The following is an 11,746-nucleotide window of genomic DNA, read 5'->3' on the forward strand; positions in this document are numbered from 1 at the left end:
CTTAAAAAAAAATCTAATTATGCTTTAAAATAGTGGTGGGGACAAAATCAGCCATTTCAGAAAGTGGTGGGGACATGTCCCCAGCGTCCTCGGTGTAAATGACACCAATGCTCAGCAGGGTCTGGCCTGGTTGCTACCTGGATAGGAAACCACCTGGGAAAACCTTTTTTCCCCTCCCTTCTCTCCTTCCTCTACACCTTTAGTGTGACCAGCAAACACTTGAACATTCTGGACGAAACCTATTATTTTACTCATCAACGTTGACAAAGTTGACAACTGATGTTGCTATTATAGATGGCAAGAAATTGCAATTTTATACTACGAAAAAACACAACACTTTAGCAAGCTAGATATAACAAACAGAAAGTATAGAATGTACAATTCAGTCAGTTCCTTGGAAGAAGCTAGCTCTGTTTTCATGGCAGAGGCTGTGAAGAGGCCAAAAAAGAGACGTGTTGGAGGAAACAAGGAAAAGAAAAAGAGAGACTATTACTCATTGACATGAGCAAAAAGAGATGCAGCTGTCTTTATTTAGAACAGCTGTGGATTACACTGAAATAGTAGGGGCGCCAAACACATCTTACATAATGTTGCTTAAGTTGAAAATTCTTAAAAGTTTCTATAACACATAATAAGGTTCACCATGCCACACACATGTAAACAGAGTTTATTCACTGAAATATAATGCAAAAGGTATGAGGGCCAGCAGGTAAGGGCAAATATAGCACTGATGAGACTCATGTACAAAAACCATGTGTTTCCCTGACTTCACTGATTTACCAAAATCATTTCAGTCATGACTCTGTTCACTGCAGTTACTATGATGCAGCACAGAGCCGGACAAGAGATTATTTTATGCACATCTGTCTTTTTTTTGTGAATGCAAAAGGTGCAAACTACATGTTCACTGTGAGTAGCTGACATCAAAGACACCTCTAGAGGAACAGAGAGCTGAGTAGCAAGTAGCATTTCTTTTGGACAAGTTCATCTCCTCTTATGATGCTTACGCCGGCAGCTCATCTGTTCTCACCGCACCAGTTTCATCCATTGTAGAGAATCTGTCCACCTCCACAGCTTATCTTCTCTTGGTTCCTCCAAAACCTGACAAACAAACAAACTGTCATACAAACTGCCCGCTGTACATACAGCATGTCACTGCTAAGGAAGTAATTGTTTTGTTTTTACATTTGATACTGATTTCTTTTTTTTTATTTTTAATCAATTATTTTTTTAATGTTTGTCTATTAATATATACACACACACGTTACTGTTTCATTTATTTATTTAAATATTTTTTATATATTTTTATTTTTTAACACACACACACACACACACACACACACACACACACACTTTATAAAACAATTTACTCTTATGTCTTGAGTAAATTTACACAATAAAATAATTTTTCTTAAACTTTTAATCTGGCATATTCTTTAAGTTTGTATTCAACAGAATACTTTATTGTATCAATTAAAAGTACTGAAACAAATGTATACATGACATAAAAAGTTATTATTTTGGCCGGAGGATTTTCTTTTACTACTGGGACTCCATTGGCAGGTGAGCCAAAAAGTTAATTTCCACCCCTGCACCCAACCCACAAGACTTCATGGAAACAGAATTACTAAACAATATTTATAACAATAACTTCCTTAAAACAGAACAAAGAGAATGTGTTGCTCTCAGAGGGAGGTTGCTAGAAGGAGCACATATTCGCACAATGGCACCGTGGCTCTGGTTAAATCTACATCTGTCCCCTGAGGAGGCTCTATCCACAACCTGGAGGGGGAACTAGTAGAAATGAGTGTATTAGTTTAATATTATAACATTAAATAAAAATGTGATGTTCTCCTGTTAGTATAATTTGAACATATTGATTATATAATGTTACTTTATTCGTTATAATATTAATTCCAGTTCCAAAGCAGATTCATTTTTGTGGCTTGTTTCATGAATTAAATCCTCTAAAAGTGCTAACCCTGCAAAGTCTGCTGTGGCACATCAAACCTTTTTTAACATTCCGCCCCATTCAGGCTGGGATTGGTCAGCTAACGAAATGTGACATGTGAAATGTGAAAAGCTCGGATGTCCTGATGACGTAATGTTGTTATGTATGTGTGGTTCCTGTTGACAGATGATGATGATGTCTGGCACGCCCTGCTGCTTGGTTGGTTCAGGAGCAGCTAAACCAGCACAGAAATGCATCCAAACTATCAAAATGTGTGACCCTCTCTAAATACCATGGAACCATTTGGTAACAGCCATCAGAATAAAGCAGGGGTCTCAAACTCAAATCACTGAAGCCACTTTGGTACATTGGCAGCATTAAATTACTCCATGAAAGCGCAATATTCTCAAAATGTACTTATTGTAGTACCATTACAAACATATTTGGAACATTTTCATGTGTTTTTCTGAAATAAATTGTAAATTAAAGCTGCCTGATAATTGTATTGAAATCAAAAAGTACTCAAATGTAGTCCATTCTCAAGTACATGTAACTGAGGAATGTACTTAAGTAAATCACATTGGTGAAGTACACACTCAGCCACAAATGAACTCAAATCTTGCAAACTGTGCATCATACTTAACAAAGAGAATGCAAACATCAGTTTTATACTTCAGTTTAACAATGAACTAACAAATGCAATCCCTGAATACTTTGTTGGATCATAGGCCTACTTTGAGCTCCTTCGCACACAACTGAAACACATTTGCTCTGATGGAGGTTGCAGTTGAAACCCTGAGTAGCTACAGCTTCAAGATGGGCATCAGTTAGTGAGCCTGGCCCTGTACTTTTCACTTAGTATAGCTTAGCATAGTTGAGAAAACAATCTGACACAGTCTTTGCTTCCTAAAAGGCACATTAACTGACTGAACACTTGAACAGTTCTGGGAAGGATGGATATACAGGAAGTGTCAGAAACTGTCCAATCAGATCTGCTTTTCCCCCGTGCCTCCCTGAATGTGGTTTTTAGTTCACTGTTACACTGCAAGTCAATAAGGACAATGTCTACATTGAAACATCGGGATGGACGATGGCATCGGGTACGCGCACGGGGCGGGGGGGAATAGCGGTGGGCTTGTATGTGCATGTGTTACCTTGCACAGACTTCACTCGGTTAAAAACTTGGTAGGCAATGACGTTACAAGTTGCGGTGGATGTTTTACAAGCACAGACCAGGTAAAGTGCTGAATACAGGGTGCAGGTGTTAGTTTCGGTGGTTTGATAGGCTGCGTCATTAACAAGCCCCCAAGCGCCGTGATAACAGATCGCTGGTGGAAAATGCGGAAAAAAGACGAGTTGAGGCCTTCAGTGGTGATTAATTCACTCACCACATAACTTGCGCTTCAACTGCAGTTTCAGCATCCTTCTTGGCTTTATGAAAAAGACTTTGCTAAGATATAATTCCTCTCTGCGTGGTCGTCTCCCTGGTACCTACTTCTCGTTGCACTCCTTGTTTAGTCCAGACGCTTGATATTATATTCCTTTAAAACAGTAACTGATTTGTTGCATATCAGACAGGTAGCTTTTCTATTAAACTCCACAAAAACAGCCTACTGCTTTGTCCATCTTTCTTGAAACAGCCTGATTTTATTTATCATTATTTATTTTCGTCCACATTCCGTTTCGACCCCTAGAATAAAGCATGGAATAAAGTATGAAAAAAAGGTTGCAGTATATCAGACCACAGAATACACTGAACACCTGTTCTCGTGTAATTAGAGAACTAGAGATAAAGCCCCTTGATAAGACGTCTACTTGTTGCTTTTGTGAATGCAATGTGTCTCCATACGCGTTTGTGTGTAGTTTGTGGATGATTGGTTGTACATCCAGCATTGTGTTACAGGGTTTTCTTTCATTGACATTGGCGAGCCAATAATCATGTCATCATATTGACACTGTACACTGACACACTGTAGTGAAGGGAGGTCTCCTAGTGTGGCCCCCTGCTCAGCATCCACTCCACACAGAGATATTTTGTGCAATTGACTAATCTCATGTAAATTTTCAACTTTTCAGTGCACACGGTTTTAGCCAAAAGTAGTTTACATCTTGTCAATGTGAAACAGCCCAAAATAAGGGGTGAGTGATATGACTAAAGTGACAGTGTATGTACTTATATGGCATACACAATCAAAATTCAGTTGACACATTTGTTTGGTCTCAGTACAGTACATACTTTCATATCGCCCCATTAACAACCATCATCAGCCTCTCATCGTCCTATAAATATCCACCCTCCATCGATATCAAATCAGTTAACTGCTGGGTGTGAGCGGTGGTGAAAGGTCGATGAAGTGTCTCCTACCTGAAGCAGTGCGTGTCCCAGAGGAAGAGGATGAGCCTCCAGCAGGAGTGGGTCTGCTGTCAGTGTAAGTGGAGGAGTTGTAGTTGTAGGGCTGGCTTCTGCAAAACAAACACAATGAACCTGAGGGCTCTGGAACAGCGAGGGATTATCTCAGTATCTCTCTTAATCTCTTTACTAACCTCTGGCCAAAAAGATATCCCAGCACACCTCCTGTCCCCATGCCAGTCCAGAAGCCTCCGCCTGCACCGGGCGCAGCTCGGCCTCCTGGGTACTGTTGTCCATGTGTGTAATCACTGTGGAAACCGTAGCCTGGATTGGCACCAGGGTAGCCTAAACACAAACCAAGAACAGATCAGAGGCTTCAGCAGGGTATTCATCCTTCAACTATTTCTACAAGAGAAAGGAACATGACATCCTCCATAACAAAGAGAGGTATCTCTCGGAGGATGTGTTTCCAGGGAGAATCTAATGTTGCTCTGACCACTCTGCATTCTGCATGAGCTACCTGTGAAGTCAGGTTTAAATCCTGGGGGTGGGGGTCCTGCATTGGAGCCATGGGGATTATCTCTTGGGTAACCAGTGTGTCCGCCCTCCTGCCCCCACTGGGCCGTGTTCCCACTGAGGAACAGCTTGTAGACACCATAGGCTAGAAGCAGTAGTACAGCGAGCACCAGCAGGCCTCCAGAGTCCTCGCTGCCTGATGGGAACGAGCTCTGACGGCTCTGCTGGTAATGCTGGTGATGTTGATTCTTGTTTCCAGAGAAACTGCTGAAGAAACTGGATGCAAAGCCTGAGACGAACAAACAGAAAAAGACATTATACAAATATCTTGTCCTCGTGTGAAGAACAGACATTTCCACACATTTCCATCCTCCTACCTCCAAATCCCTTGAATCCACCTTGGGAACCCCAGCTGCCTTGAGTCCTTCTCCGGCCCTCTTCAGTCAGTTCCAGTGTGTACTCCAGCCCACAGGAGCCCTTTAGTATGTAGGCGTCAGCAGGATGGCTGTAGCCCTCACAGCTCACCTCAATGCGACCAAATCGGTACGCGTTATCCATATCAGTCTTACACTCCCACTGTGAGGGGGACATAGGAATATCACAACCGGTGGAGATCCTATTATTCCAAACCTTATTTGCTTGTTCAAACACATCAGGGATGAGAGCTTGCTTATTTTGAATAACATGCATGGTATAGTCAATAGAGCCACACCTTGAGGCACTGAGAAAAAAAAAAAAAAAAAAAGAGTAAAGTCCAAACTAGCAACAGCAGCAGGCTGCTATGACTGATGTGAGTCCCGCTCTGCAATTGAAGTGACTAGTGCAGCAACAAGAACAAGATCCTTCACTGGTTCCCCACCAGCAAACACAGCCAATTGTTTTTGTGGGAAAAAGATGTTGGAATATTTATAGAGTTGTGACTAGGCAGACACTTTACAGTCTCAGTGCTCTCTGCTGGACAGACTCTAATATTTCTACATGACCTCAAAACTCCTGTTACTTGCAGGCTGACATGTGCAGATACCAATACATCAGCCTGAATGCATGACAAAGCTGGAGGTACTGCTACCTGGGACCTCAAGATTCTGTGGTGGGTGTGACATTTACCACAAAGTTGAACCATCAGGACAGGTCCATTGACCAATCATACAAGCAGTATTACTCAGGACTAGAAACAAAAAGATCGATTTACTGATTGGCAAAAAATAATAGTCAACTATTTTGATAATCAATCAATTATTTAAGTCATTTTTAAGCAAAAAGACTAAAACACAGGTGCTTCTAAAAAGTGAATCTTTAAGGTTTTCTTCGTCTTGTGTGACTGTAAAATGTAGGTTTTTGGGTTTCAGACAGATGTCAGATAAAGTGAGCGAGGACTCTGGGAAGTTGTGACGGTCATTTATCACTATGTTGTGATATTTTGTAGAGAAAATGATTTATCAAGAAAATAATGTGCAAATGAATCAAAACCTGCAGCTCTGCTCAGATCAACCCTGTCCTGTCCTAGCTGCCCACCGTTACCTCCATCCTCACCTGTACATCCACTCCATCCCAACCTTTGTTCTGGCACTGGACCACCTCTGGGACGTAGGTCTGGCAGCCAGCTGAGCCTCCAACACACTGGAGCTGCGGTACGGGGCTAGAGCGCCTCGCTGTGGTGTAGCGATCCCTGTACAGACTCAACACCTGGACGTCCCGCAGCAGCACGCTGTCTGCAGGGGTGGGGTAAAAAAACAAAATAATAAACAAAAAATATAAATGAATCTCACTCACACATGCACATGTACTTTCCTGCTGGATTGCACTGTCAGACTCAGCAACCAGCAGAGTAGAGAAATGTCAGAGAGAGGCAACTCAACAGATCTCAATTCCCACACAAAATAAAGTTAAATCCCCAGGTTGGGATTACTTTTCTGTATCCAAAAATGAACGTGATGTTCTGGAAGATGGCAATCCAACATCTAAAAATGTGGATGCAAAGCGGAACACATCCAACATGTTGGCCCATCTCCTGAAGAAAATCCCTCTGTTCAGATCCAAGTACTGTATGTGTCCCGCTCATAAATGTAGCTGTTAAACAAATGTGTGAACGTTTAAATGTTGGTCATAAAATGCCCTTTACATCAAAATATTTTTCCGATCGACTAACAATCGCCATCAGGCTCAGCAGCCACACAACGCTAGTTATCAACCCGTTAATCCAGCCATCCAACGTGAAAGGGCCGCTGTTTTTTATTTTATAAACAGTGCAAACTATAATATCAGACAGACAGGAAGAAATTAAAACATTATCCAGCTGCCACATGCATGAACACTAAAAACCTCAGACTGTGTGAACGTCTAAGTTAACAGGTGTGGAATATAAATAGTTGCTTTGATCCAACGAAGGTTAAAGTCAAGGGCAACTGGACTTGGTTGAAGATACTGGAAGACGTTTCATTCCTCATCCAAGGGACATCTTCAATTCTGACTGACTGGTTGGGAAACTCAGCTATTTAACCTCAGTGTATTGTAAGTGGGGGATAAGTGGTGGCGTAGACCCCCTCCCCTGTTCAATGACGGCTTCTCAACCCGAATGTAGATGCTTCCTTGACACCTCTTTCAAACCATCCATCTTCTCTGTCTAAGATGTGCACCTGGTGGTCCTCACTTACAATGCTGTCCTTTCATCACTTCCCAGGAAACTCAACAAACGTAACCTATTGGCCTCAGGTGAAGATGCCAACGATGGTCGTTCAGTCTTGGCCTCGGGTAGTCCTAACGACTGTAACGACTGTCTCTTTCCACCGTTGTTTGCAAACCAATAAATCACAATGAACAGTCAAATATCCACACAAGTCTCGCCGATATCACCTAAGATCGTATGTCGGCATTAAATGTATTGCTCTGAAATAGCAGCTAGCGTGAAGCAGTGTGTTTTTACAGCTTACAGTTGATGGAATTACGCTAAATACTGGGTCCGAAGTTGTTGTAACTATACATTACAACATGTAATTAGGCTCATTAAAAATCACGTTCCACAGACATGAGTGTCACAGCTAATGTGCAGCTCCTGTCGGCTGGAAATGTTCTAATAACCTTCCAAACTGTCGCAATTTTATTTTTGTATTGCTTTCTCTGTGCCAGAGTTCTTTTAAGAACCTGATGGCTTTATCCAGTTTGTTATTAAACTTCACGTGTCTCTTTATTATAGGCAACTCCTATACACAAACAAGCTGTTTCAATGGTCCAGCACAGCCTATACTTTTTCATTATATTCCAATCAAATCTGATGTTGATTTATAAATTTTTCTCATGTATCGCGGTTACTAATAATTTTGCCTGTACGTCGCTTTGTACGGTATAGGCCTACAGCCTACATCAGCTGGTTAATTTGCCTAATCTTAGGAGGTCTTTTCACCACGGTAGAAACGCACACAATAGTGGGCTGAAGGAACCTTTCAGTTCCTTGAAAAGAGATCTGGGGAATTAAAAGTCCCCTATACTTTTGTCAAAACGCGACTTAAGATTGTCCCTGATCGCCACTGTTATCACCACTGTGTTCTGGGTGATTGATGTCGGGGGCTACAGGAGAATGAGTCATGGTGGGATTCTGACCAACTCAGCATTTGGTCAAGCGCTTCGAATTGTTGGGCTTCTGTAAATAACATCACAGAGTACGGTCTAGTTTGTTAAAGTTCAGACCATGTAAAATATCAAAAATGACCATTTAATTCAAAATGGCAAGAGATGATACAAGTGCTCGAGAAATTTCGTACATCTAGGTGAAATGTGGCGTGGGGGCTGCTTCGTTGAAGTTCCACTATCTGATGCCAGTAGGTAGCGCTAAGAGTACTTGTGAATTTTTCCTTTTAGATGTGTTCAGGTTGTGACCCTTATCAAACATGTGAAATTTGGTAGAGATATGAGCATGTACAGTGAAGTTACTACTACTTCCTGTTTAATGGTGATGCATCGAACCGCCATGCCACAGACAAGCTGTTACACGAAAACTCACAAGCTTCACAACAGAGCATCATCAATAGCCGTGTTTCCATCAACGTTTTTTAATGAGCATTTTGAAGTATCGCTTTAGAAAAGGTTGATGGAAAGGCAAAGGCTAATAAAATCTTTAATTTCGCAAACAAGTTTTTACGTTCGCTTGAGGTGGTTTTTGTCTTTGTCAAAAAAGAGTTAATGTGCTAAATGGGAGATGGAAACACTTTCTCCGAATAAGTTCTGACGTAGCGAACTTGTAACTCACGACAGATCAGCCGTTTCTGCTGTCGGCCCGGTTAAGTTCTGCATGCCTGCCGAGAATTTCATGCACCTCGTGGCTGGTAATGCTCATTTATGCTGAGAAAAGAGGTGGATACAAATCTCGGCAGGTAGCCTCCATCATCTGTTCTGCTGAATTATGCATTCACCTCTTAAAGGTCCTTTTCAGATACTTTGCTCTGCACACTGATCAAACGGGGTTATCACCACATATTTTTGCGTAATCTCAATAAATGCTAAAATATTAACGACTCTAAACGTTCAGAAAATATATACTTTGAATCATTCATCCCCATTGATGAACCCCACAAAGGATATTATAGCATTTACAAGCATTATTTGGAGATGCATGCAATTCTCAGAAGGCATGCAAAACTCAGCATAACACCAGATATTCCCATAACATGTTGAGACATGGCTGATAGCAACTTGCCCCAGTCAAACACATTTCTGAGGACCTCTCTCCATTTTTCTAAGCTCAATGGCCATCAGGTTCATGTGACTGGTTTAGTTTCTGGTTTGGAACCCATACACACTTGTAAACACACTTGTTTATTACAGCCATGTGTAACATCAACTACTGACGTAACTATGCTTGCCGTAGCCTGGTTTATTCGCTCCAAACCAGCTGATGGAAACACAATTTCTTTTTTTTGTCTTTTTAGCGACAAAAGTACGCTTAAAATTCGGATGTAAAAAACTCACAGATAGCACAACTTTTCATCATTAGTGTCTCCTCGGGAGGAGATTAGGTTTACAGCATCAGTTGCTGGAGTTACTGATCTAGGGTTTATCTGATCTCGCTCTCTGAAACAGAAAACCCGGTGTTTCCTTCATCTCAGGCTCAAAATACTCAGAATTTTCACAATCCTGCTTTTTGAAACGGGGACCAGCTCAGAGCATTTCAGAGATAGAGAGCAGTGTGCATCATCACGACTGCACACGTCAGGTAAAACCTGTCCACCTTTCATAGTACAGGTTAATCTGGAGGCTACACCTGACGTCACAAAGAAAAAGCCCATTACCTGGCTTTGTAGAAGCTACAGGCCTCTCATCACTTATCACAAGTAAATAAAAATAAATAAATACATCATACTTTAAATACATAAGATAAAAATAGTAAGATGGAATTGGTAAGATATGTATGAGACTTTCTTATTGGTAGTAGTATACTAAGTTACACGGCCCTCAGTGCTAGCTAGAACAAGATTAACTACGTAGCTAAATATTAGTTTTAGCAGCTCCATGTGACATATGGATATTCCTGCAGAGTCTGAATAAGCAGGCTGTATTAAAAATTTTAAAAGCAATGATAGTATTACATACATTTAATTTGTTTCAATACTCGCATAGGAAGTTGGAGGGCAGTGAGCGGAAGTTTGGCTACCGCTGCTCACCGATACTGTAATCATAATGTGAGCTTGCCCGTTTCCTAAACATGGCGGCTGCCAACAAAAAACATAACTCGAACAAAAAATTAAAATGTTAACTAGCACAAGGAAGCAAAACCTACCGCTATCCCAACTTTTGGTGTGCCCCACCAAGAAAAACTGCAACACAACGGTAATAAACCGTTTCATTTCCTTGCCGTTTAATCCCTCAAGAGATTCCGACAGTGGTTGTTTCTCTCAACAATTACTTCAAAGTTGTTGTTAAAATGGAATCGGCTCACTCTGCGTTACATTAAACCCGACTGGAAAAGTAACATATGTTAACTTCCGTGTTTCGTCATCTGTTTTTCCTCACGCCAACCAATGGAGGACGTCCACGACTGCAGTGTAATGGCTCACTCGGCTCTGGCTCACTACTTCTTCTTCTTCTTCTTCTTTATCTGGCGGGTGGCAACCAGCGTTAAGGTGCATTACCGCCACCTATTATGTTGGAGAACAAAAATTAATTAAAGCTGCAAGCAGCGTTGGGCGGGCCCTCGCACTTGTAAGCGCGTCCGCGTGTGAGCCGGCCGAGTTGCATATTCTGGAGCTCTGCCGGTGCGGCTGTGAATTTCCTACGCGGTTCCGACGCCGCACGAAGGTGCTATATGTCACTTCCTGTGTCCCCTATGTGGAGTTACATAGCACTTGCCGCTATGAATATAAATCGGTATTGGTGTGTAGATGTCTGCGGGGTGGGAGAGTTATCAAGCACGTAAAGTTTGTTTCAGATGTGAGCATGTACACTGAACGATAATGTACACAAACAATAAAATAAATTCCTTTTATATTTCCCTGCCTTGTTGTTTATGTGTACATACAGAGGAAGAATGTGAGAACAGCACACATTTCATCGTTACTGTGTGTTAGAGCATGGGAGAACAGTGGATACTTTTAATACAGCCCACACCCCTAATACTGTGTAACTATAACAAGTAGAGAACAGAAGAAAAAGATGTTCTTTCTTTACAACTGTCTGCATAGCTTATTCATATTGTGTAATGAATGAAAATAAATAGGCCTACTAGGCTCCTCTCTACTTTGACATTTAAGATTAGCTTGTTTGATCCACCTTCATACACATGTGACATTACTGTACAACTTGAGAAAGGTGAGTTGTTTTCTGCTCCAGCCTGCCTAAAAGAAAAGCGTTTTTGGGATTAAATGGACTTTATTAGCTGCTGCAGTGCAGGATGAACTCAGAATAGACCCATTTCTCACCTTATTATTCTAAATCATGCA

The 11,746-nt window shown here is 41.4% G+C and overlaps 1 protein-coding gene across 2 annotated transcripts; it reads right to left on the reverse strand.

Annotated features, from left to right (window-relative positions):
• Window positions 1-496: 496 nt before the first annotated feature.
• Window positions 497-10,956, reverse strand: saraf (store-operated calcium entry-associated regulatory factor). Of its 2 annotated transcripts, none has more exons than XM_046045710.1 (7): window positions 10,588-10,956; window positions 6,351-6,529; window positions 5,195-5,393; window positions 4,822-5,106; window positions 4,496-4,646; window positions 4,317-4,414; window positions 497-1,101 (listed from the first exon to the last, which is right to left on the reverse strand). In XM_046045710.1, the coding sequence occupies exons 1-7, from the start codon at window positions 10,652-10,654 to the stop codon at window positions 1,076-1,078; spliced, it is 1,005 nt and encodes a 334-aa protein (XP_045901666.1). In that variant the 5' UTR covers window positions 10,655-10,956; the 3' UTR covers window positions 497-1,075. The 2 variants fall into 2 exon arrangements, with proteins under 2 accessions (XP_045901666.1, XP_045901675.1); XM_046045719.1 differs by lacking the exon at window positions 10,588-10,956 and adding an exon at window positions 10,401-10,457.
• Between the last annotated feature and the right edge of the window lie 790 nt (window positions 10,957-11,746).

The sequence above is a fragment of the Micropterus dolomieu genome, linkage group LG01, assembly GCF_021292245.1.
Source record: "Micropterus dolomieu isolate WLL.071019.BEF.003 ecotype Adirondacks linkage group LG01, ASM2129224v1, whole genome shotgun sequence".
In the NCBI taxonomy this organism is placed as follows: domain Eukaryota; kingdom Metazoa; phylum Chordata; class Actinopteri; order Centrarchiformes; family Centrarchidae; genus Micropterus; species Micropterus dolomieu.

Bases quoted from the DNA above. Each gene is read 5' to 3' on its own strand.
- saraf (XM_046045710.1), bottom strand. From the start codon at position 10,654: ATGAAACGGTTTATTACCGTTGTGTTGCAGTTTTTCTTGGTGGGGCAC. The intron at 6,530-10,587 runs GTAGGTTTTGCT...CCACCCCTGCAG, and splicing joins CACCAAAAGTTGGGATAGCG to ACAGCGTGCTGCTGCGGGAC. The intron at 5,107-5,194 runs GTAGGAGGATGG...TGTTCGTCTCAG, and splicing joins TGGATTCAAGGGATTTGGAG to GCTTTGCATCCAGTTTCTTC.